Source organism: Orycteropus afer, unplaced genomic scaffold, assembly GCF_000298275.1.
Source record: "Orycteropus afer afer isolate SDZICR_OR568_19922 unplaced genomic scaffold, OryAfe1.0 scaffold00140, whole genome shotgun sequence".
NCBI lineage: Eukaryota > Metazoa > Chordata > Mammalia > Tubulidentata > Orycteropodidae > Orycteropus > Orycteropus afer.
Genome location: NW_006921727.1, coordinates 1,022,149 through 1,045,590, shown reverse-complemented (window position 1 = coordinate 1,045,590; position 23,442 = coordinate 1,022,149). Strand labels below are relative to the sequence as shown.

At 36.8% G+C, this 23,442-nt stretch overlaps 1 protein-coding gene across 1 annotated transcript in view; it reads right to left on the bottom strand.

Annotated features, from left to right (window-relative positions):
- KHDRBS2 (KH RNA binding domain containing, signal transduction associated 2) overlaps window positions 1–23,442 on the bottom strand; it is a 977,984-nt gene that overhangs the window by 612,669 nt on the left and 341,873 nt on the right. The window contains exon 3 of the mRNA XM_007945604.2: window positions 20,458–20,574. Coding sequence (XP_007943795.1) covers window positions 20,458–20,574 — 117 coding nt within the window. The remainder of the gene's footprint in view (window positions 1–20,457; window positions 20,575–23,442) is intronic.

The window sequence follows — 23,442 nt, the reverse complement described above, 5'->3', positions numbered from 1 at the left end:
TTTTTTTTTTTTTTTTTAATGTGTATATACCTCAGATCAGTTGGATGAACATCAACACAAGCCACCAAGTTATTATCATAATGTTCTGAAACAAATGAGGATTGTTCAAAAGTTTAATTACAATGTCCCAGATAATTATATGAAAGCTATAGAGTTGCCAACAGAATATTGTGCCTTATCATAATACAAAATCTTCCTTAGGACAATCATAAAAATCATAATAAAAGTTTTCACATATTTTCTTTTAGATGATGATGATGACAATGATAATTAAATAAAGTTGAATCCTGAAAATATTAACTCAGCACAGGCAGGATATGTCTGTACAGTTTATAGCTTACTATCTTACTTTTTTATTGTTTATGCTTTTAATTAAAGGAGGTGACTACTGACTTTAATTGTTTTAAGTAAATATATTTGTGGTGCTTCTGAGAAAATGAACATGCCAAACATAGTCTAGTAGCATTCAATAAAATAAAAATGAGAGTTATTCTGGGTATCAAGTTCTAAAAAAATAAAATCTAGTTACTTTATTTTAATTATAAAAACCTTTAAAAGTAAATAAGAGAAAGTAAGAAAATTAAAAAAGACTGGGCAAACATTTCTTAAAAGTGTCTGATGGTAGAAATACAATATTTGGAAACATGCACACAAATACAAAAGGAAGGAAAAAAGAGAGAAAAGTCTACCTTTGAGGAAGAAGCCACAGCAAATAGAAGGACATTGTTGTTATATGTGCCGTCGAGTCAGACCCAACACATAGCGACCCCTCCTTGGGTTTCCGAGGTGGTATCACTACAGAAATAGATTGCCCAACCTTCCTTCCAAGGAGTGGCTCATGGGTTTGAACCACCAGACTTCTGGTTAGCAGTCAAGTGCCTTAGGCACTATCCTACCAGAGCTCCTAGAAGGACAACAGCAGCTTAGAAATGTAAACACTACAGTTTCTGGAAACTGCAAATTCTCTAAATAAAGGACCGTATTTTATTTGCCTCTCCTACCTCCACAGTAATGCTAGAATTGTAGAAGCTAGCAATTATATACTTATAGTCTAGGGATGGGAGCTCTGGTAGCATAGTGCCTAAGGCACTTGACTGCTAACAAGAAGACTGGTGGTTCAAACTCACCAGCCACTCCTTGGAAGGAATGCTGGGCAAACTACTTCCACAGTGATACTGCCTCAGACACCCACTCCACGGCACATAACAACAACAACAACAGTCTAGAGATGCCTTATGTGGACAACAAACAAACATGCAAGAATACTTGCATAGCAGTTTCCTACCCATCTAAAAACTTTGAGCCTGAAGAAAGTACAGATTTAAATGAACTTCTTTTCCAAACTAAAACAAAATACTAAGTTGTAAAGTAAAATGTTGTTGTCGTTGTCATATGCCATTGCAAAACACTCAGGAGTAAATTTCTTTACAGATAGCATTTGAAAAATAAATTTTTTATAAAGATTCCTAGTGACTTTTAATATTTAGACATTAAGAAAAAAGTAAACAACTAAGAATATTTCCTTTATTGGCATTTGGTATGCTTGCTCCTGTGACTAACTTAAGTACCAGTCAACTGGAAAACTCCATGGTCCCTTTCATATAGAATGCCTTCCGAACGGCATCCCTGAAAGTGTTCAAAATGTCCTGGCCACAAAAAGCCAAGGGAACATGGTTATAGTCACTTCTTAGTCACAGCCAGCCCAGCAACCCAGAGGGACTGAGTGGTTGAACCTGTGGGCTTGGGCCATAGTTGCTGGGGACATCAAGCTCAATTGGCATAACATATTACATAAAACATTGTTCCACCTGATACTTTGGTGAGTAGCAATTGGCATCTTAAAAGCTTGCAAGCAGCCATCTAGATGCAACGATGGGTCTCTCCTCATCCAGAGCAAAGAAGAATGAAGAAAACCAAAGATTTATGGAAACAATTAGTCCTAGTAACTGGTACACCATGCAATCTATAGCCTATATGACTATGAAACCAGAAGAACTAGATGGTGCCCGGCTACCAGTGTCAACCACTCGGAGGTGGATCTATGTAGGAGATCCTGAATAGAGAGGGAGAACAATATGGAACAAAACTCAAAATAATTTGGGGGGAATAAAAGGGGGGTACCAGGTTTTACTGGTCTGATGGAGCCTGATGGAACCACTGAAACTATGGCCCCTAGCTGCCCTTCAGGTCTGGAATTGAACCTACTCCTGTGGCTTCTGGCCAAACAAAAGACAGGCGTATGAGTTGAACATTTACCTGAGGTAGATACACTCTTTGGAGAGAACAATCTTGGGAGAAAGAAGGGCTGTTTATGCATAGGGAGATAGCTCAGGGGGCAGGAGTGCATGGAGGTAAGTATTGGAAGGAAGTGGGAGGGGAGCTGTTACATTGTGGTAAATTGTAGTCAATGTCATGAGACAAAGTGTATGTGAACTGCCGTATAGAAAGTGAATTTGCTCTGTAAAATGTCACCCAAATAACAACAAAAAAAGAAAAGCCAAGGGGAGAAATCAATTACATTAATATGCCATATTTCATTTGAAAACTGGACATTTTGTTTTCCTCAATGTTTTTGACCTCACACTTGATGAACCAATACATACAAAAACAATTAAAAGTGAAGTCAGTGATGTTGCTTTGCAATGGATGAGAGGATGGTGACTTCTTTGTGTTTCTCTGGGTTTTGTTTAGCATCAGTAACTATAACTAGAAAATAGCTTTGAGTCAGAGTCCACTCAATGGCAACTGACAACAAAACTTGTTTACTAAGGGTTGTGAAGAGCCCAAACAAATCTTCAAGAATACATGACAACTCTAAAGAGCTAGAGAAAAATTTAAATATTTAACACTGATAACCCTAGATTGCTATTCAGCTGTTGAATGACTTGTGAAGCTAAAAAACAAATAAGGAGAGAATAAAATAGTAAATCAAATAAACATCTCTACAACTAATGAAATTCAGAGTCTAAATTAGTGCTGATGGTGCACTTGAGTTAAGTGCAGGATTTTTTAACAGTCCTATTCTGAGGCTATTATCTTCTTAACTGTACCTCCAAATTCCCCAAGCTGTGTTAGAACAAGTTGTCCAAGTTTCTCTTCAAAGAACATGGTTTACATTGGGGTCAAGTTTCTACTGTTTAAAACAAGTATTTAATAGTATCTTTCTCAAAACATACAAAAAACAACAACCCTTAAATCAAAAGCTTTTCTAAGACATTAAATAGGAGCTCTGGTAGCATAGTGCCTAAGGCACTTGACTGTTAACCAGAAGGCTGGTGGTTCAAACCCACCAGCCACTCCTTGGAAAGGAGGTTGAGCCATCTACTTCCATAGTGATACCACCTCAGAAACCCAAGGAGGGTTCACTATGAGTCAGGTCCAATTTGACGGCACATAACAACAACAAAGACACTAAATATCATTATTATTTCACTCTTTTAGATAACCATTCCCTTTGATTTTGCAATATAATTATTCAAAATAAAAAATATGAATTTCATATGACCAAAGTAAATCTATTTAATTTTTTTTTCCTTTCCAATAGCCAATTTTCCTATTAGAAAAATGATACATTCATATATGTCTATTACTTTGGTAACTAGGATTAGGAGCAAAGCAAAGATAAGTTCCAATATAAAATAAAATAATAAAGCAAATCTTAATGTTTTAAAGGATTAAACATGCAACAGAGATAGAACGTGTAAAATAAATTACATGTTCTCTATATTTGTTCACCATACAACTAGGATGATTGTATGTGGAATCAATGCTTGTAAATGAATTAAAAGAAACATAATTTTTGTATCAATATTCATGTACACACATATACATATATAATTAAATAATGTGTACCCATAATGTACGTATATATACTAATAAACTGAATCACTTCAGGAAAAACTGAGTTATCTGGTTGAAAATTTTTCCTAATAAAGGACACTGATAAAAAATAATAATAATAATAGAAATGGGCAAATATATTGCAGATAATTTTATTGTATAAATTGCTCCCATATATAAATTCTACCATCTATTAGAAATGTAAAATATGATTGATGAAGCAACAAGACATTGAACTAATGTTCTCAGCATAGAAATAACATATGAGGGGACTTCTGTTAGGCAAGACAAATCTTTAATGATTTGTCTTGGTCAAAAGGAAGAACAACTAAAGAAAACTGTCCCAGTCATGTTCTGGGCAATACTTTCTGTGTGGTGCAATTTACTTCTCTTCTGGGATCCATTAAGCAATTCTGATAAAATGCCAGAGTACTTTTTACATCAGCCTGTCATAAAGTTAAGAAGCCTTATAGAGAAATTAGAATTATCTACCCAGTTAACCTTGAGTCTTGGGACATTAACCAGACAGTCACAGGCATAAATACCTTAAACTAGCTTTATGACCATGCCAGGTCATACTAGAACTTTCTATTTTTGGTGTCTGGTTTCCCATAAAATATCTCTACCAAGAAGCAGTATTTGAATTTCCTTTTATGGAAACCTTTTCCCGAGACTGGTCAGTTGGAAATAAAACTTTGACATGAGCTTCAATCACTTGATTGGAGCATAGCTTGAACAAGTTAAAAATAAGCTGCAAGTTAAAAAACAAAACAAAAACAAATGAACAATAACAATAAAAATAGAAATTATCAAAGTCTGTAGTGATTGCTATAAGAAATCAGGAGAAAGACTAGAATAAAAAGAACTTAATAATAATTTAGAAAATTAAATAATTTAGAAAATTATTTACAATGTTGTAAACCTTCTAATATCATAAATAATGTAGTGGGGAGAAAGTGTTTCAGGTATCTATTGTTGCATAATTAAACACCACAAATTTAGCAGCCTAATACAATAATCATTTTGTTATTATAAATATATGCAAGGATTCTGTGAGTCAGATATTTATACAGTATAATAAGGTTAACTTTTATGTGTTCCATGAAGTCTGGAGCCACAGGTAAGAGGATTCAAGCAGCTGAGGATCACTCAAATGACTGGGACCTGAGATCATCTTAAAAAAAACTCACTGCTGTTGAGTCAGTTCCAACTCACAGAAACCCCTACCTGGGTTTCTGAGGCCATATCTCTATAGAAGTAGATTGCCCAGTCTTCCTTCCAAGGAGTGACTGGTGGGTTTGAACCACCAGCCTTCTGGTTAGCAGTCAAATGCCTTAGGTACTACGCCACTAGAGCTCTCTGAGATCATCTAGAGAGTTCTTTATCTGTATCTATAGTGTATGGATTCGGATGATTCAAAGGCTGGGCTCAGCTGGGATGGCCAATGGGATACCTATCCATGGATTCTCCATGTAGCTTTGCTTCCTCAAAGCATGGTGGCCTCAAGATAATCAGAATTCTTACAAAGCTGCTATAGAAATAGATAGTGTTTCTACAAATGAACAGGAGGTACAGTGTCTTCTGAGCTAACCTCAGAAATCATGAAGCATCACTTCTGGTGTATTCTATGGTCACTAAAACCAACTGGAATCAAGGCAAAAATAACGAGATTCCTCTGATACAAGAAATGATTTGTAACTAAATTTCCCACAGAATGTAGAATTTAAAATATTCTTGAAATAAACTTGGCCTCATTCTACATTGAGCATATCTCCTTCCCTCCACCTATCTGTTAGTTTGTCTTATAATGGTGGCTGGCATGTTGCTTTGGTGCCAGTTGCTGTATATCACTAATATTTCAAATACCAGTATAGTCACTCATGGTGAAATGTTTCAGCAAAGCTTCTAGATTAAGACAGCCTAGGAAGAACAGTATGGTGATCTACTTCTGAAAATTAGCCAATGAAAACCTTATGGATCACAACAGAATATTGTCCAATATACTGCTTAACTATGAGCACCCTATATTGGAAGGGACGAGATAACAGCTGCAGCAACGCACTCAAACACACCAGTGATCATGAAGATGGTACAGGACTGGGCAATATTTTGTTCTGTTGAACGTAAGGTTGCCATGAATCAAACCTCACTCAACAGCAACTAACAACAATGACACATTTCATTCGTGTTTTGTTGGTAACATCTTCAGATGGACAGTGAAGCCCAGGACAGAAAGGGCTAGGCCTTCTTCAGGAGTAGAAAAGAACTACACCACTGCAGTTCTAGTATATGTTAGGTATCTAGCTATTTCTCTGTTTTCATATGTTCTATTTCCTTAATAGGTTAACAATTGAAAACTTCCTAAAACACATCTAGAAAGACTCTTAAATTGTGATTCCCTCATTTTACTTCTCTCAGAAAACAAGGGTCCAGTTCAAATAGCTAGTAACAACTGACGATGGGCAAAAAGCTACTCTCATAGTAGCATTTGTTCTACCTTTTTGTAATTATATAGACCTTGGCTTACGGCTGCAGTATTATCCCCAAATGCCCACTGCCATCAAGTTGATTCAGACTCATAAGGACCCTATAGGACAGAATAGAACTGCCTCATATAGTTTTCAGGCTATAAATCTTTATGGAAGCACTGTCTCATCTTTCTCTCATACAGGGGATGATAGGTTCAATCTGCTGACATTTTGACCTGTACCCACTGTACCATTTGGTCCCTGAAAGTGTTCAAACAGTAGTTTTTAATTGTAAAAAATTAAAACAACTCTGTCTGGCTGTGAATAAAATCAGACTAGAGGAAATTAATGATTTAAGATAATACATAACTTTGATCTACACTATTGCTATCTCATGTTTTATCATCAAAGCTTATGAAGAAATGAGCCTGGATAGATTTATGGCTTTTTTTTTTTCATTTTAAATCATAGCACACAACACAAATGACAATTTATGTATATTCATAAAGGGATAAAGGGACTAATACTTGAAAAATTATTTCTCAGATGTATTTCTCATATGTATGATGTTATATTTCACTCTGGCCATTTAGAGTCCAAATGCCTAATAGGTTGAAATACTTTCTATTGGTTAAACATTGAAACAGAATGAGACTTTGTCCTCACAAAATATACACAGTCATGAGACACATAATGTCCATTCAAGCAACGTCCAGCCGCTCATACATCTGTGGTCCTTTAAAGTTATAATACAGTTCAAAAATCTCGATCCAAGAACAGGACTTTGCAGACTTAACCAGATTCAGAGAACACAACATCTTTCTGCATGCAACACATGTATCTCATGTTTCTTGTACACAAAATGATTGCACTGCCAGGGATATAATGGTATAGTACATATAGAATCTATAATACATATGTGTTGATAGTCATAATAAATGCATACATTACTGACATAGGTATGTACAGTACTGTGCCGTACTTTCTATTGTTATTTTAATGTGACCTTTCCAACTTACAAGTAAAAGGTTTATCAGTTAACAGTGTATGCTTCGCCTCATAGGCAGCAGCACTGAATCTCAAGATTGAGTGTTGTAGCATTATCTCTTTGCTTAATTTTTGTTCAAAAACATTATCGTACAGTGCATCATGGCTCCACAATGCAGCAAAAGCAGTGTAGTGATAGCAGCACCAAGGATCAAAGAAGTATAAATTGGAAGTGAAACAAAAGGTTCCCATCAAACATGGAAAATCAGTGAATGTTGTTGCTTGTGATTTAAGCATGTCACACTTGACAATTACAACTATCCTCAAAAACAAAGAAAAACATCTTCAAGTTGTTAAAAGATTGGCTCCACTGAAAGCTATAAGTCTAACAAAAATGTAAGATGGACCTATATCAGATGTGGAGAAATGGCTAATGGCATATATTGAGGGCCAAACACAACATCAAATCCTTCTCAATATGTTGATGATCGCTTGTAAGCCATGAATCTTGTTTGAGATGCTTAAAGAAAAAACAAGACCAGACTATGATGTTGGGTTTAGTGCTATCTCTGGTTGATCAGACTATGGGATCAGGTTTAGTGCTATCTCTGGTTGGTTCAAGTGCTTAACATAATGTTTTTTGCGGCGTAATGTGAAAGTGAGTATTGAGTCTCTGAGTGCTGATGCAAAGGCAGCAGAAGAATGTGTTGAAACCTTAGAAAGATGAATTGTAAAGTGTGGTTATTTCCACAGAAAAGTTTTAATAAGGTCCAAATCTCTTTATTTAGGAAGTGAATTTTTGAAAGTATCTTCATATAAAAAGTGGCCAAGTCAATGCCGGGCTTTAAGGCTTTTAAAGTATTGTTAGGAGGCAGTGTTGCTGGCTACAAGTTAAGGCCATTTATATTGTTGTTGTTGTTGCTATGTGCCGTAGAGTTGGACCTGATCATAGCGACCCCTCCTTGGGTTGCCAAGGCGGTATCATTATGGAAGTAGATTGCCCAACCTTCCTTCCGAGGAGTGGCTGGTGGGTGAACTGCCAGCCTTCTGGTTAGCAGCCAAGTGCTTTAGGCACTACACTACCAGGGCATAGTGAAAACCAAGGCTTTCAAGAATGTTAAGTAACATACCTTGGTGGTTTATTATAGGTGCAATAGAAGTCCTGGATGACACAAACACTATTTCAGAATGTCCTTCTCAATTGCTATGCCCATGAAACAGGGTAGTACTGCTTGGAATAAAGCATGTTCAAGATTTTTTCAAGATTTTTCCAGCTATAGACAATGCCCCAGGACATCCTCCTTTCATTGGTGATTTCCACCCCAAAATCAGAATGAAGTTCCTTCCCATCAAACCCATTCTTTAATTCAACCAGTGTAGCAAGGGATTATTGGCAACACTGAAGGGCTATTAGGGGAGGAAGACCTTTTCTCTGGCTATTGCTGCAACTAATAGCACTGGCAAGACACTGATGTAGTTCTGGAAGGAGTACAACATTTACCACTGCATAAAAACCTTGCTTGGGCCTGGGATAATAGGATCAAGGAGGGCATGAATGGTGTATGGAAAAAAAAAAAAATACTGAAATAGTATGTGAATGACTTTAAGGGATTTGAAAAAGATGGTAATATTGCAAGGATTAATAGAGCTATTGTTGACATGAGAAACAACAATCTGAACATAGACATATGTGATGAGGACATTGAGAACTCCTAGAGATGGCTCCTGAGAAACTACCAAATGAAGAATTGTTGGATCTAGAGCAGAGTGAATAGCTGAAGAAAAGGCAAGGGAAAAGGATTTGAAGCAGTAGATGGAGCAGGTGCAGAAGAGGTTCATGGTTAAGGAGTTAACCAAATTCTTAGCAAGACCTTAAAAGTTTAACAACTGAAGAGATAGACCTAAATACAATGGTTTTGACTGATAGAGAGGAATGCTCATGCAGTGTTTGCAACATATAAGGAAATTCACTAAGAAAAGAAAAAGGCAACTAGGCAGACAGCACTGGACATATTCCTAAGAAGCTAACACCTTCCCAAGAAGTGAAGCATTCAGGCATTCAGGCATTAAGGAAGATGATAGCACCATTGTTGGTGACAGTTCATCAGTGTAGGTTATATTACTTGAAACTCTTCCAGTGGGAGACTATGAGGAAGTTGAGAACAGTGAGGTGGATGATCCTGATCCTCTTTGTTAAATTGTGTGTGATATAGGCTAAGAAAGTGTTTACATAAAAGTTTAAAAAGTGAAAAAAAAAATAGAACTTTAGAATGAAATAAAAAAATTAAAAAGTTTTTAAAAATTTACAAAGGAGGCTAAGTTTAGTTTGTATAAATAAAGTAAGAAAAATATTTGTTGCACATACAGCTGTATGGTATATTATAGTATGTTGTTCTTGTTCTTGTTATGTGCTGTCGAGTTGGACCCAACTCATAGCGACCCCTCCTTGGGTTTCTGAGGCAGTATCACTACGGAAGTAGATTGCCCCATCTTCCTTCCGAGGAGTGGCTGGTGGGTTTGAACCGCCAGCCTTCTTTCTGGTTAGCAGTCAAGTGCCTTAGGCACTATGCTACCAGAGTATACATACAGTAATTTAATGTAAGTGCAGTATCTTGTATAGTACAGAACTGTACCAGCAACAGCCTCCAGAAGCACTCAACACTATATTAACCTTGTGTAGTACTTAAGGTTGGGGAGCTCTGGTAGCATAGTGGCTAAGACACTTGCCTGCTAACCAGACGGCTGGAGGTTCAAACCCACCAGCCACTCCTCGGAAGGAAGGTTGGGCAATCCTACTTCCGTAGTGATACTGCCTCAGAAACCCAAGGAGGGGTCGCTATGAGTCGGGTTTGACTCGACGGCACATAACAACAACAACAAGTACTTAAGGTTATGTGTTAACTTGGCAGGACCTAGTTTTGAGTGGCTGGGCAACTGGATATAGTTATTCCCCATGATGAGACTGGTAATCATCTCTGTGGTGGAATCTGCTGTGAGCATCTGAGTAGCTGCCTTAGGGATGTGGTCTGATTCCAGTATATAAGAAGCTTTGAGAAAGGTCTTGAGCTTTCTTGGAACACTTGGATCCTGCATGTAGCTAAGTGTTCATTCAGCAGCCAGTCACATTGCCTGCCAATCTTGGGACTGTGTCTGGACTTGAACTAGTGGCCTGCCATGTTGCTTGATAATGTTGGGGCCATCCCATTTTACCTGTTGACCTAGGATTTATCAACCTCAACAGCCAGCAGCTGCCTATGTTAAGAGATACCTCCAGCTCCAGTGGGCCAGGAGTAAAAGGCAGAGCTGACGTCCAAGGTTGAGGACCTAGCCCCTAGAATTGCCACTTTGAATTCAGACTTCTAGCCTCCAAAACTGTAAGAGAATAAATCTCTGTTTGTTAAAGCTATCCACTTGTGGTGTATGTCTGTCATAGTAGTACTAGAGAACCAAAACACCCTGCAACTTCCAATCATAGTAAATACAGATTACATATTAATGTCCAAAAAAAAAAAACCAAACTCACTGCCGTCAAGTCAATTCTGACTCATAGTGACCTCCTTTGGGTTTCCAAGGCAGTAAATCTGTATGGAAGTAGATTGCCCAGTCTTCCTCCTGTAGAGTGGCTGTTGGGTTTGAACCGCCAACCTTCTGGTTAGCAGTCAAATGCCTTAGGTTCTACATCACTAGAGCTCCTTAAATATTAATGTATACAGTAGTATATATTCAAAATTATTATTATATTATGTATACAGTATTGTACAGCTTTAACTATATAATCTATAATTCTATATTAGCTGAAATATAGTACTCTATGTATACAGAATCTTGGCTTTTTAATTAAATAGAACAGGTACACTACAGTATCTTAGATAGTCCTCAAAAAAGAAGAAGACTCTCAACAAGATGGATTGACACAGTAGCTACAACGATTGTGAGGATGACACAGGACTGGGCAGTGTTTCATTCTGTTGTACATGAGGTTACTATGAGTTGAAACTGACTTGACAGCACATAACAACAACAGTATCCTATATGCTTTGCTAAGTGAAACAAAAGGTTAGTAAACAACACCAATGTGAAAAATCAGTAAATGCTACTGCTCATGATTTAGGCTTTTCACACAGCATTCAAATCACGTAACATTCTATGTGTCCACATATCGTGGACTATAGGACTATATTTGATTTGTAATATACTCTTCTTAATCACATTTGCCACAGTTCAACTGGGGCTCTTTAGTATGTTACTCTAACTCCTTAAAATTCAGATCAGAGAAATAAATGAACGCAGTGAATAAAAGAAAAATAAAATCCCACCTATCTTTAATTTATGAGCTGCTCCTTGACATCTGTGCACACACAACTGATACTTAAACAAATTATTGTACTTACTGTATTTCCGTTGAGGAGTCAAGATAGGCTATGCATTCTTTTCTGCAGCAGGGAAGCTGGGAAAGATACATGGTTGATCTACTATGCAGTTTATTAGGGGCACAGCTAAAAGAAAAGACAGAATATCTGGGCTGTGATGCTGTAGGATTACAAATTGCTTTGGTGTTGGGTATATTAAACAGTTGAAACAGGAGTCTATTTAACCAATCACAGCCTGACTGACAAGCAATGCGTATGAATTTGTCCTTTCAGGATTTGAGAGACTACTGTGTTGTTTGATGTTGGGCAAAGCCCAGAAGCCAAATGAGACAAGGGTGACTAGCGCAGGATTCATGCTCACTTGCCCACCGGGTAGTCACATTACTTTGAAGCTTTTTACTTGAATTTTTGTTGATGAATATCAATCATGCCATGAAATCAGAAAGGATTTACTAAAGTGGCCATCACCAAATATAGAAGAAATACTACAAAGTAGAAACAGCTCATGATATTAGCACATCAAAGAGAGAAAAGCTTTCCTTAAGAATTATCATACATTTTCAAATAAAATTCTACCCAAAAGCACTTTACTTGTGACGGGTAATTGCGAGCATGTTTTAAGACCATAGTCCATCATTTCAACCAAGCTAATTAGTAGAAATGCAAAATATCTTTCTTGCATTGCACCATCACTTGCATCCGACATCATGATTTCCACTTAATGACAATGGATATGTCTGCACAAAAACTGATTGCATGCTCCCTGCTACTTGCTCACTCATGTCACAGCATGTTCAGCTGTGTTCTGATTTTCTTTCACTTCTTTAACTTTTTTTTTTCTTGGAAGGAGGAGGAGAACACATTTTCTCCTCACCCTTTTCAAAAGGAACTGTAGAATCACTGCCTCCTCTGTTCTCCCTCACCAATCTTGCCATCAGTACCACTAAAAATAGAAACACTATCTGAAGCTAACAATAAGTTACCTCTGAAGATTGCTTAGAGGCAACTGTTGGTGAACAGGCAGCTGTGTGGCTATTTAGAACAGGCTGGCCATATGGTTCACAAAAGATTTAGACTTTAAAGAAATTTCTGAAGTGCCTGCATTTTTTTTAAAGTATTACCAACTTATAATATATTTTACTTTCTGGATTTCTCTAAGACTACCCGTTAACTTTATAATTTAAAATCTATTCAAGCATTCCAGGATGGGATTAAGTAGAACATGAGCTCATATATTCTCTCACGGTCTGACCAAAACGGGAATGAAATCATGACTATAAAGTTGGCTTTTGTTACTGATGTTACTTTGGGTATTATTACATTTTATTGTGTTATTTTTCATTTCTTTCATCTTTTTCCTTTGCTTACAGAGTTATTGGTTAAGTATAATCAAGCAAAAGAAAAAAAAATGTTTTTTCCTCTACTACCAAATACAAAATTAAAAAATATAAATAAAAGGTTAAATTAAAAAAAAGAAAAAGAAATAACTACAGATTTTCTCAACTATAAATCTTTTTTATATTGTTGTTACTGTTGTAAGCTGGCAAATAGATTTCAACTCATAGTGACCCCATGTGACAGAGCAGAACTGCCCCATAGTGTTTTCTAGGGTGCAATCTTCATGGGACCAGATTGCCAAGTCTTTCTCCTGAGGAGCTGCTGGATGTGTTACAGTGCTTAATCATTATATCATCAGGGTCTTTTTATTTATTATTATTTTATTTTTCCTTCAGTTAATTTTATAAAGATCTAAAAACAAATATGAAAAATTCATATTCTCCTATCCAAGTATTAAGAACTCTGATCAAGTCTTCAAAACCAAAACTAAGTGTATTCGATATCCCCACTACTTACTAATCCAAATGAAGATACTTTCTTAGCCACAACTAAGCACCCAGATGGAATGACACACTGGGCCTACAGGTTCAGGACCACAGTTGAGGGGGCATTAAGCTCGGCTGGCACAACATATTTGTTAGACTGGATTCTCTAGAGAAACAAAACCAGTAAAGCTTATATAGAGAGAAAAAGAGAAATTTATCTTAGGAAAATGGCTCACACTCTTATAGAAGCTGGCATGTCCAAAGTTCATGGATCAAACAACAAGCGAAGGCTTTTCCTGACTCAGGCAGCTGCAGAGGCTGAGAAGCTCAAGGTTAGCAGGCAGTATACTGGCTGTTGACTCCAACAAATGACAAATCCAAGATCTCCAGGCCGAATGGTGAATTGTTCACTCACGGACAGTTGTAGGCTGCACAACAGAATCCCAATCCACAGATGAGTGTCTCTTTTCCCAGAGGATGTCCATAAATATACTGGAAGCAGGCCATCCCTAGGGAAACTCCCTTTCAATGGATTAGCTGCTCAAAACATATGCATCTGATCCCATCATGGGAATAACCACATCACAACTGCTTAAACCACACAGAATTGTGGTCCAGCCAAGTGGACACACAGCTCCAACTATCACAACATAGTACACAAAAACATTGTTCTACATCCTACTCTGGTGAGTAGCAACTGGGGTCTTAAAGGCTCATCTAGTATGCAACTATTTATGTCTCCTCTTTTGGAGCAAAGAAAAGTGAAGAAAATCAAAGAAAATGGAAATAATTTATCCAATAAACCAATAAGGACCATGAGAAGCTCAGCGTATATGATATTGAGACCAGAGGAACTAGATTGTACCTGGCTACCACTACTAACCATTTAGAAAGAGATCAAAATTAGAGATCCTAGGTAGAAAGGGAGAAAAATGTGGAACAAAATTTTAAAAATATGAAAACTATGAGGATTACTTGTTGGATAGAGTCCACTGAAATCCCTGAGACTATGGCCCATAGTCCCCCTTTGGGCCTGGAATTGGACTCACTCCCATGGCTAACTTTCTGCCAAACAACTGACAGGCCTACGAACTGAACAGGAGCTCTGGTAGCATAGTGCCTAAGGCACTTAACTGCTAACCAGAAGGCTGGCGGTTCAAACCCACCAGCCACTCCTCGGAAGGAAGGTTGGGCATTCCTACTTCCGTAGGGATACTGCCTCAGAAACCCAAGGAGGGGTCGCTATGAGTCGGGGCCGACTCGATGGCAAATAACAACAACAACAGCAACAATGAACTGAACATCTAAACCAGGGAGATGCATTCCTTATAACAGATCAGAAGAGCATCATTTGCATAGGGAGAGAGCTTGGGGAGGCAGGAATGTTTAGGCAAGAAGATACAAGGTAAAGGTAACCACAGGGAGGAAGTGGGAAGAGAGCTATTACAATATGGGGATTGGAATCTGTATCACAAAACAAAATGTGTACGAACTGTTGAATGTAAAATGAATCTGCTATGTAAAATTTCTCCTCAATAATGATACAAAGTTAAAAAAAAATGAAGATACTTAATTTTTTTTTTCAAGGCAATGTCAAACGTGTCAGAATGTTTAATTAAATTGCAAGTTTGGTGAGGGCTGGAGTCATGTCTAATAGTTATTTGCTATCCAGCATAAAATTTAATCTACTGTTGAACACATAGCAGATTTGTAGTAAATATTACTGCTTAGTTATTTTGTCCTGACTTACACAATTATCCAAATACCTGTTTTCATCATGAGGTAAAGAGTAAGTGCAGGAGCTCTGGTAACATAGTAGTTCAATGCTTGGCTGATGATTGAAAGACTGGCAGTCTGAACCCATCAGCAAATCCTTGGTGAAAAGGTATGGTAGTCTGGTTCAGTAAAGAGTCTTGGAAACCTTATGAGGCAGTTCTACTCTGTCTTGTAGGGTCATAGGCAGAATTGACTCCAACAGTGGGTTTAGTTTTCAAAGAGCAAATTAAAGACATATATTGTGTAGGACCTTAACAACATACAAACTGCAGAAAAGTAATCTGCACTATCACTTTCTAGAAAAGTGAAGCCCACTACTAACTGTAAAGAAGTTTAATAAGCAAATTTTTCCACAAAGGCATCTGACAATGGGACTCTACAGTAGGCTGTTGACCCAGGCTCTGTCTGCAGATAGACAAGGAGTGCCAAGAAATGCTTCACTTACTTTTTTTATTCTTATTATTGAATAAATATATGAAAGACAATATACAAAGACATGTTGATTTCCTTAATGCATGTTGATATGAATATTAAATAAACATAGCTAAATTTGCAGACTTGAGCCACTAAGCACCAAGCACTGTTCAACTAAATATGAGCTATATTTCATTTCCTGTTTCCATGAGATTTGTTTCTGAACAAACATAAGACAAAAGGGAGATGTCTTGAAACCATATGACCTATATTGTGTTCACTGAGGTGCTGAAAATTGGCAAAAGTATCTCTCAATGCTTTCATTTCTTTCTCTTGCTCTTTTAATCTGTTAGCTTTGCTTTATTTTTCTCCCTCTCTATCTCTGTCTGTCTGTCTCACTCTCTCCGTATTTATATACACACATAATTCATAGACAAGTAGATGTACATACATACACATACACACACACACACACACACAAAAAAAAAAAAAACTCTGCCATTGAGTAAATTTGAACTCATAGTAACACTCATTGAGTTTCTGAGGATCCAGTCTTGAAGACTGAGGAGGAGAATGACAAAGAATCAAGGAGGGCAATTTATTGCAAATAAATTTTTCAGTCATTTTTGCTATAAAGGTGAGCAAAAAAAAAAATCATGTGGTAGTTGAATGGGAACAATAAAGTTATAAATAGAGATTTGGTTATAGTTGTAATAGTAGTTATAGACAGGCTTATAGATAAAGATAGGAGTACCTGGATGGCTCAAATGGTTAAAGTACTAAAAAAATGGTTAAAGTTTGTCAATTGAAACCCACCAGGAGGTCCCTTGGTAGACAAGCCTGGCAATCTGCTTCAGAAAGGTCACAGTCTGAAACACCCAATGGAGTATTTCCACTTTACACACTTGGGTTCTCCATGAGTAGGAATCTACTCCAGTGAAGCTAACAGCAACATATACAGATATAGATTCTCCTTCAGGACCTTTACAGTTGATTTTCTCACTCTAGTCTCCTATTGTTAGTTACTTCTCATTATCTGGGAGCTCTGATCTTCCTATTGTTAGTTACTTCTCATTATCTGGGAGCTCTGGTAGTATAGTGCCTAAGGCACTTGACTGCTAACCAGAAGGCTGGCAGTTCAAACCCACCAGCCATTCCTTGGAAGGGAGATGGGGCAATCTACTTCTGTAGTGTTGTTGTTGTTGTTGTTGTTTGCCGTCGAGTCAGCCCTGACTCATAGCAACCCCTCCTTGGGTTTCCGAGGCAGTATCACTACGGAAGTAGGATTGCCCAACCTTCCTTCCGAGGAGTGGCTGGTGGGTTTGAACCGCCAGCTGTAGTGTTACCGCCTCGTAAACCCAAGGAGGGGTCGCTATGAGTCAGGTCTGATCATCACATCAAAATATTGCTCCCACCAACTTTAGCTTCTTTTCTCTTCTGTTTTTTAAACCCATCAAAGTTATCAATACTTTAAATATAAAATTCATTTATTTACTTAATATTGTCTATATCTTTCCTTGGAATGTGAATTCCAAAATAGGAAAATCATTGCTGTGTTCATTGTTGTCAACTAGAACTGTGACTAGCACATAGTAATGCTCAAGAAATACTTCTATTAATGAATGAACACATGCGTGTGTGTGTGTGTGTGTGTGTGTATAGATATACACACATTTCCAATGCAGAATCAAATGAGATTTATTTACTTGTAAAAAAAATAAAATCACACAAAATTTTCTTTCCTGTTCAGATCATGTTGCAAAGAGACAAAACAGCAGCATGATAATTAATAATTTATGAAAAAAACTCACTGCTGTTGAGTCATTTCTGACTCATAGCAACCTCTCCTTGGGTTTCTGAGGTGGTAAGTATGGAAGTAGATTGGCCAATCTTCTTTCCGGGGAGTAGCTGGTGGGTTTGAATCACCAGCCTTCTGGTTAACAGTCAAATGCCTTAGACACTATACTATTAGAGCTCACTAATAATTTATCAAGGTCTTGTTTTTACTTTAATCAAGTGTTTACTAAGAAAATTTTTTCATATCCATGCCTGCAGTTTTATTTTAGTGTGTGACTGACCCCTATCTACATTTTTCAAAATATATTATATAGTGTTATATGTTATCATCATTATTTTGTTTTGTTTTGTTTTCTTTCATTTTGAAAGAAAACATATGAGAATACTCAAGGCATAGCCATACACAATCTATCACCCAAAAAGTAATCAACAAAATATAGGATTTTAAATAACAGGTAATATCAGTAAATTAAACTTAATGGAAAATTAATAGAAATAAAGTTATTTCCTATTAGATTTTCAAATGCTTATGCTGCTATCTTATACGTTTACAAATCCCCCCCCAAAAAAAAAAAAAAACTTACTACTTTTGAGTTGGATCAAACTCATAGAGACCTCCCCTTGTGTTTCTGAGGCAGTATTATTACAGAAGTAGACTGCCCAATCTTCCCTCTGAGGAGTGGTTCAAACCCACCAGCCTTCTAGTCAGCAGTCAAATGCCTTAGGCACTATGCCACCAGAGCGCCCATATGTTTACAAGGAAACAAGAATCCAATTTAGAACTTCATGAACAGGACAAAATGTCCAAATGTATGGGAATGGAAAATATACACCAATGTAATAATTAAGGTTGTATGTCAGCTTGTCTAGGCCATGATCCTAAGTGGTCTAGCAGTTACAACGCAGTCATTGCCCATGATGAGATCTAATATAATGCAATCACCTGTATGATGAGATCTTCTATGAGCAATCAATCAGTTGAAATGAAATCTCCCCAGGGGTCTAGCCTGCTTCCAATATATGTGAATGTCCTGGAAAAACTTTGTGGCTTTTTCCTCATTCTCTATCCTGCATCTGGCTCACCATTGTCTGACTTCCAGTTCTTGGGCTTAAACCAGTGGCCTGCTGGGATTGTTGCTGTCACAATCTATGAGCCAACAGAGTGCTATCTTATCTGTCAATCTTGGATTCATCAGCCTCTGAAGCCAGAAGCCTATTCTATTGCCTGCCTTTCTTGAGCTCATCAGCTCCTGCAGCTACATGAGTTAGGAGAAGCCTCCAGCTGCATATCTGAGCCATGGTCTTGGGACTTGCCAACTGAGTGAGTCATTTCCTTGAGATAAATTTCTCTGTCTATCATTTTTCTAAGCTTCACTGTTTTCATTTCTCTATAGAACCCAGCTTAAGACACCCCATCTGCTTCAAATGATATGCAGAGACAGTGAAGGCAACATATTAAGTTAAAGAGTGCAAAGCTCACTAAGAAATTTCTCTTACCTATGGAAGTTTATAGTTTAATAAGAGAAAGAGGCAGCTAAACAGATAATTTCAATAAAATATGTTGATAAGAGAAGTTTTAATATCTTCTTGGGGTTCTGGGAAATTTTACTAGGGAGACTATGCCTGATCTAAACCCTAAAGAACATGTAAAAATATAAAAGTACGTAATACAGAATTTATGTTTTGGGAATATGAGAAACTTGGAGAATATACAACAAAGACTCTACTAAAGAATATTTTAAAGTACAGATTTGAGGTATTAAATATCAATTTATTGTCATATGTCAAGAAAATCTAACCTATGTTGTGACAAATGGCAACAGCTTATCTCATGTCTAGATGCTGGTGTTACCATCTCTCAAATGTTTATATTATTTATTCTAACTTTAATCAAGAAACTAGGCAGTAGGATTGGCAAAATGATAATAAGAGTATTCAAAAGTTATCCAAGATAGAAAAAAATGATAAAAATTACCTCTTTTGTAATTTACAGAGTAACTATTGACTTATTCTAGGAAAGCATCCATTTAGAATGTCTTGGTCAAACTCCAAATATACACTCATTACAATAATAATAAAATATTTTCTTCATGATATATTCACCAATTCAGTGACATCTCTACCTATAAATTCTTTTATTCAATATGTATCATTAATGCTTTAATGGCAGAATTCTTAAGCAATTTTGTAAGCAACCTCATAGCCAGAAGTACACAGTTGAATATTCTGTTTTCCATGGTAACATATTAAATCATAAATATGGCCTGATCAAAAGGTACTACAGAACACATCCACCTTCCTCAATTAATTTAAAAAAAATATGAATAAATCTCTACAAATAGTTGTTATTTCTTCAAAGCTTTGAGTTCTAACACACAGAAAATTGCTAACATTTTATAAAATGGGAAATGATGTAGTTCACATATGAAATAATTTATTTCAAACATCAAACTTAACATATGTATTTGCTTATTCTTTTGGAGGTCAGGTGAGTTGTTGAATATCATTGAAGCATTTTAAGAAATAAGAAGATTCTCTTAGATTTGCAGATAAGTATTTGAAATTACTTCAGGTAAGAGGATCAAAGTGAAATAGAGTAGAGAGATAAAATGGAAGAATGATAAAATGGATGTGATTAGGTCATATGATTGAAGAGTGAAAAGGGATCCAGCCAGGAAATTAAAGAAAATGAACATTGACATACAGAAACATCCTGCAGAGGATACAGAAAACGCAAAAAGATTTGATAGCAACCTACACAAAGCACCAAAGGGAATAAAAATGCCGAATTACATGTTCTGGGGAAAAAATGCCAGCAATTGACTTTTATGAAGATAGAGAAACATCAGAAAGGGCAATAGGGTGGTCCTAAGGGTGAAAATTATAGGAAATGGCAGAACAGTTCAGGTGTGCTTATAAATTTGGCCATCAGTGTTACAGGTAACCTCTTACATGTGTTACATAAAATTCAAAGTTCAGTACCTTTGCTTTATCTCTCATTGATCCTTTTCCCAGGATAGACATTTTAGCACCTGTTTCTTCCTGTAGCCTCTTCAAGGAATTTCCTCTTGGTCCAAGCAATTTCCCCACAAAATTGAACTAGGAAACAAAATCAGCAAAATATCTGTTGTAAGGTAGAGTAAAGGGATGTTTTGCACCAACCATCACTGATGGATTCCTTCAAATCTTACTGTTGAGAAGTAAGTGATGCCATAAACACATAAATAAATATATTTCAGACCTCTAGTCTAGGACACTTTTTTTTTTCCAGAAGATCTGTTCCTAAGTCCTAAATGAAATAACAATGCCACAATAGGTAATACAAAATGATCAACTTCATTGGCAACAGGATATCCGCACTAGCGTCTAATCATGACTAATTGTTGTTGTTACATGCCATTGAGTTGGACCTGACTCATAGTGACCCCTCCTTGGGTTTCTGAGGCAGCATCACTACAGCAGTAGATTGCCCAACCTTCCTTTCAAGGAGTGGCTGGTGGATTTGAACTGCCTGCCTTCTGGTTAGCAGTGAAGTGCCTTACTCACTATTGGGATTGATAGCATTTTCACAATTTTAAAGTTGGTTTTGATTAAGACCAACTTTCATATTCAATATAACGATGAGAAAATTGTTTTATTAGACAGGAAAGGTATGTCCAAGTCAATAATGTGTTGAACATATTGTTTAAAAAAAAACTTATACAATAAAATAATTAATCATACAGAAAGTAATTAGGGAGAATCCCACTATTTTGCAAAATTTCTAAAGGCACTTTCTGTCAAACTAGCTTATGGAAATAAAAAGGATTTAAACATATGTTCAGACAACTTCACAATTGCAAAAAATGATATTTTTTGATTTGTAAAATAACTTCTAATATTTATTCTGTTAAACACTATCTGGGTCCATAATATTCTATTCAACATTTCATGACTGAAAGCAAAAAAAACAAAAAACAATAAAACAACCTCACTGCCATCCATTGAAGAATAATTGAGTCTCCTGCTCTCAGTCAAAGGAGCTCTGGTTGTGCAGTGTCTAAGGCATTTGACTGCTAACCAGAAGGCTAGCGGTTCAAACCTACCAGCTGCTCCATGGAAGGAAGATTGGGGAATCTACTTCTGTAGTGACACTGCCTCAGAAACCAGAGGAGGAGTCGCTATGAGTTGGATCTGACTGGACAATAGTGAGGTTTTTTATATTAGTTTTGTTTTGTTTTTTGGCAGGAGTGGGGGGCATTGAGTCAATCCCAATGCATACAGACCCCTGTTGGGTTTCCTAGGCACTAAATCTTCACAGAAGTAGATTGCCCCATCGTGCTTCCACAGAGCAGCTGGTAGGTTTGAACCATGAACCTTCTGGTTAGCAGTCAGATGTCTTAGTCACTACGCCACCAGAACTACTTTGACTGAGAACAGAAGACTCAATTATTCTTCAAACTTATATTTTCTACATTAAAAAGTTATTCTTAGATTCAACAAATAGAGAGTTTGAACATAAAATGAAATTCAGATGACGTGTGTGCATTTATTGCTACAAATTTGCCTATGAACATTACTTTTGATGTGTCCCAAAGATTTTCATATGCCATGTTTCCATTCTCCTTTGATTTTAAGAAATTTTAATTTTCATTTTTTATTTATTCTGTTACCCAAAAGTATCTAATAAGGTGTTACTCATTTCTTATGTATTTGATTTTTTCCTTGTTCTTTCTGGTGTAGCTTTATCGTATTATGACTAGAGGAGATGCTTTGTAATATTCCAATTTTTTTTTAATTTATTGAGGCTTGCTTTGTGATCTAAAATATGGGTTATTATGGAGAATAATTCATTGGCATTGGAGAAAAACATGTACTGTGCTGCTGTAGGGTGTTGTGTTCTGTATATGACTATGAGCTCAAGTTGGCTCATTGTGTTATTTAGATGTTCTTTGTCTTTGTTTAGGAGCTCTGGTAGCATAGTGCCTAAGGCATTTGACTGTTAACCAGAAGGCTGGCAGTTCAAACCCACCAGCCATTCCTCAGAAGGAAGATTGGGCAATTTATTCCATAGTGATACTACTTTGTAAAGCCAAGGAGGCGTCTCTATGAGTCAGGTCCAACTTGACTGCAGTTAGTTTGGTTTGGTTTTGGTTATCTTTGTTTAGTTTCTTCCTACTTATTCTATCATCAAAAGTGGTTTGTTGAAGTCTCCTATTCCTATTGTAAGGAACCCTGGTGGTGTAGTACATAAGACATTCAACTGATAAACAGTAGGCTGGCAGTTCAAACCCACCAGCCACTCTTCAGAAGGAAGGTAGGGAAACCTACTTCCACGGTGATACCACCTCGGAAACCCAAGGAGGGGTCGGTATGAAGAATGAAGACTGGGTAATCTACTTCTGTTAAGATTTACTGCCTCAGAATCCTAAAGGGGGTTGCTATGAGTAGGAATCAACTAGATGGAAGTGAGTTTGGCTTTTTGTTTTATTAATATTGTGTGTGTGTGTGTGTGTGTGTGTGTGTTACGTACCATCGAGTCAGATCCGACTCATAGTGACCCCTCCTTGGGATTCTGAGGCAGTATCACTACAAAAGTAGATTGCCCCATCTTCCTTCCAAGGAGTGGCTGGTGATTTTGAACCGCCAGCCTTCTGGTTAGCACTCAAGTGCCTTAGGCACTATGCTACCAGAGCTCCCATTAATATTGTAGAACTAGCTATTTACCTTTTAAATTCTGTTAGAGTTTATTGTATGTATTTTGGAGCTCTGCACTTGCAAGTATAAATATTTATTATGATTATGTTCTTGGTGGAGTGACACTGTAATCACTATGTAATAATGTCCTTTTTTGTCTATTATAATGAATTCTGTCTTAATGTCTATTTTATCAGAGATTATGACTGCCACCTGTTCTCTCTTTTGATTACTGGTTGAGATATATATATACATATATATATATATATATATATATATATATATATATAT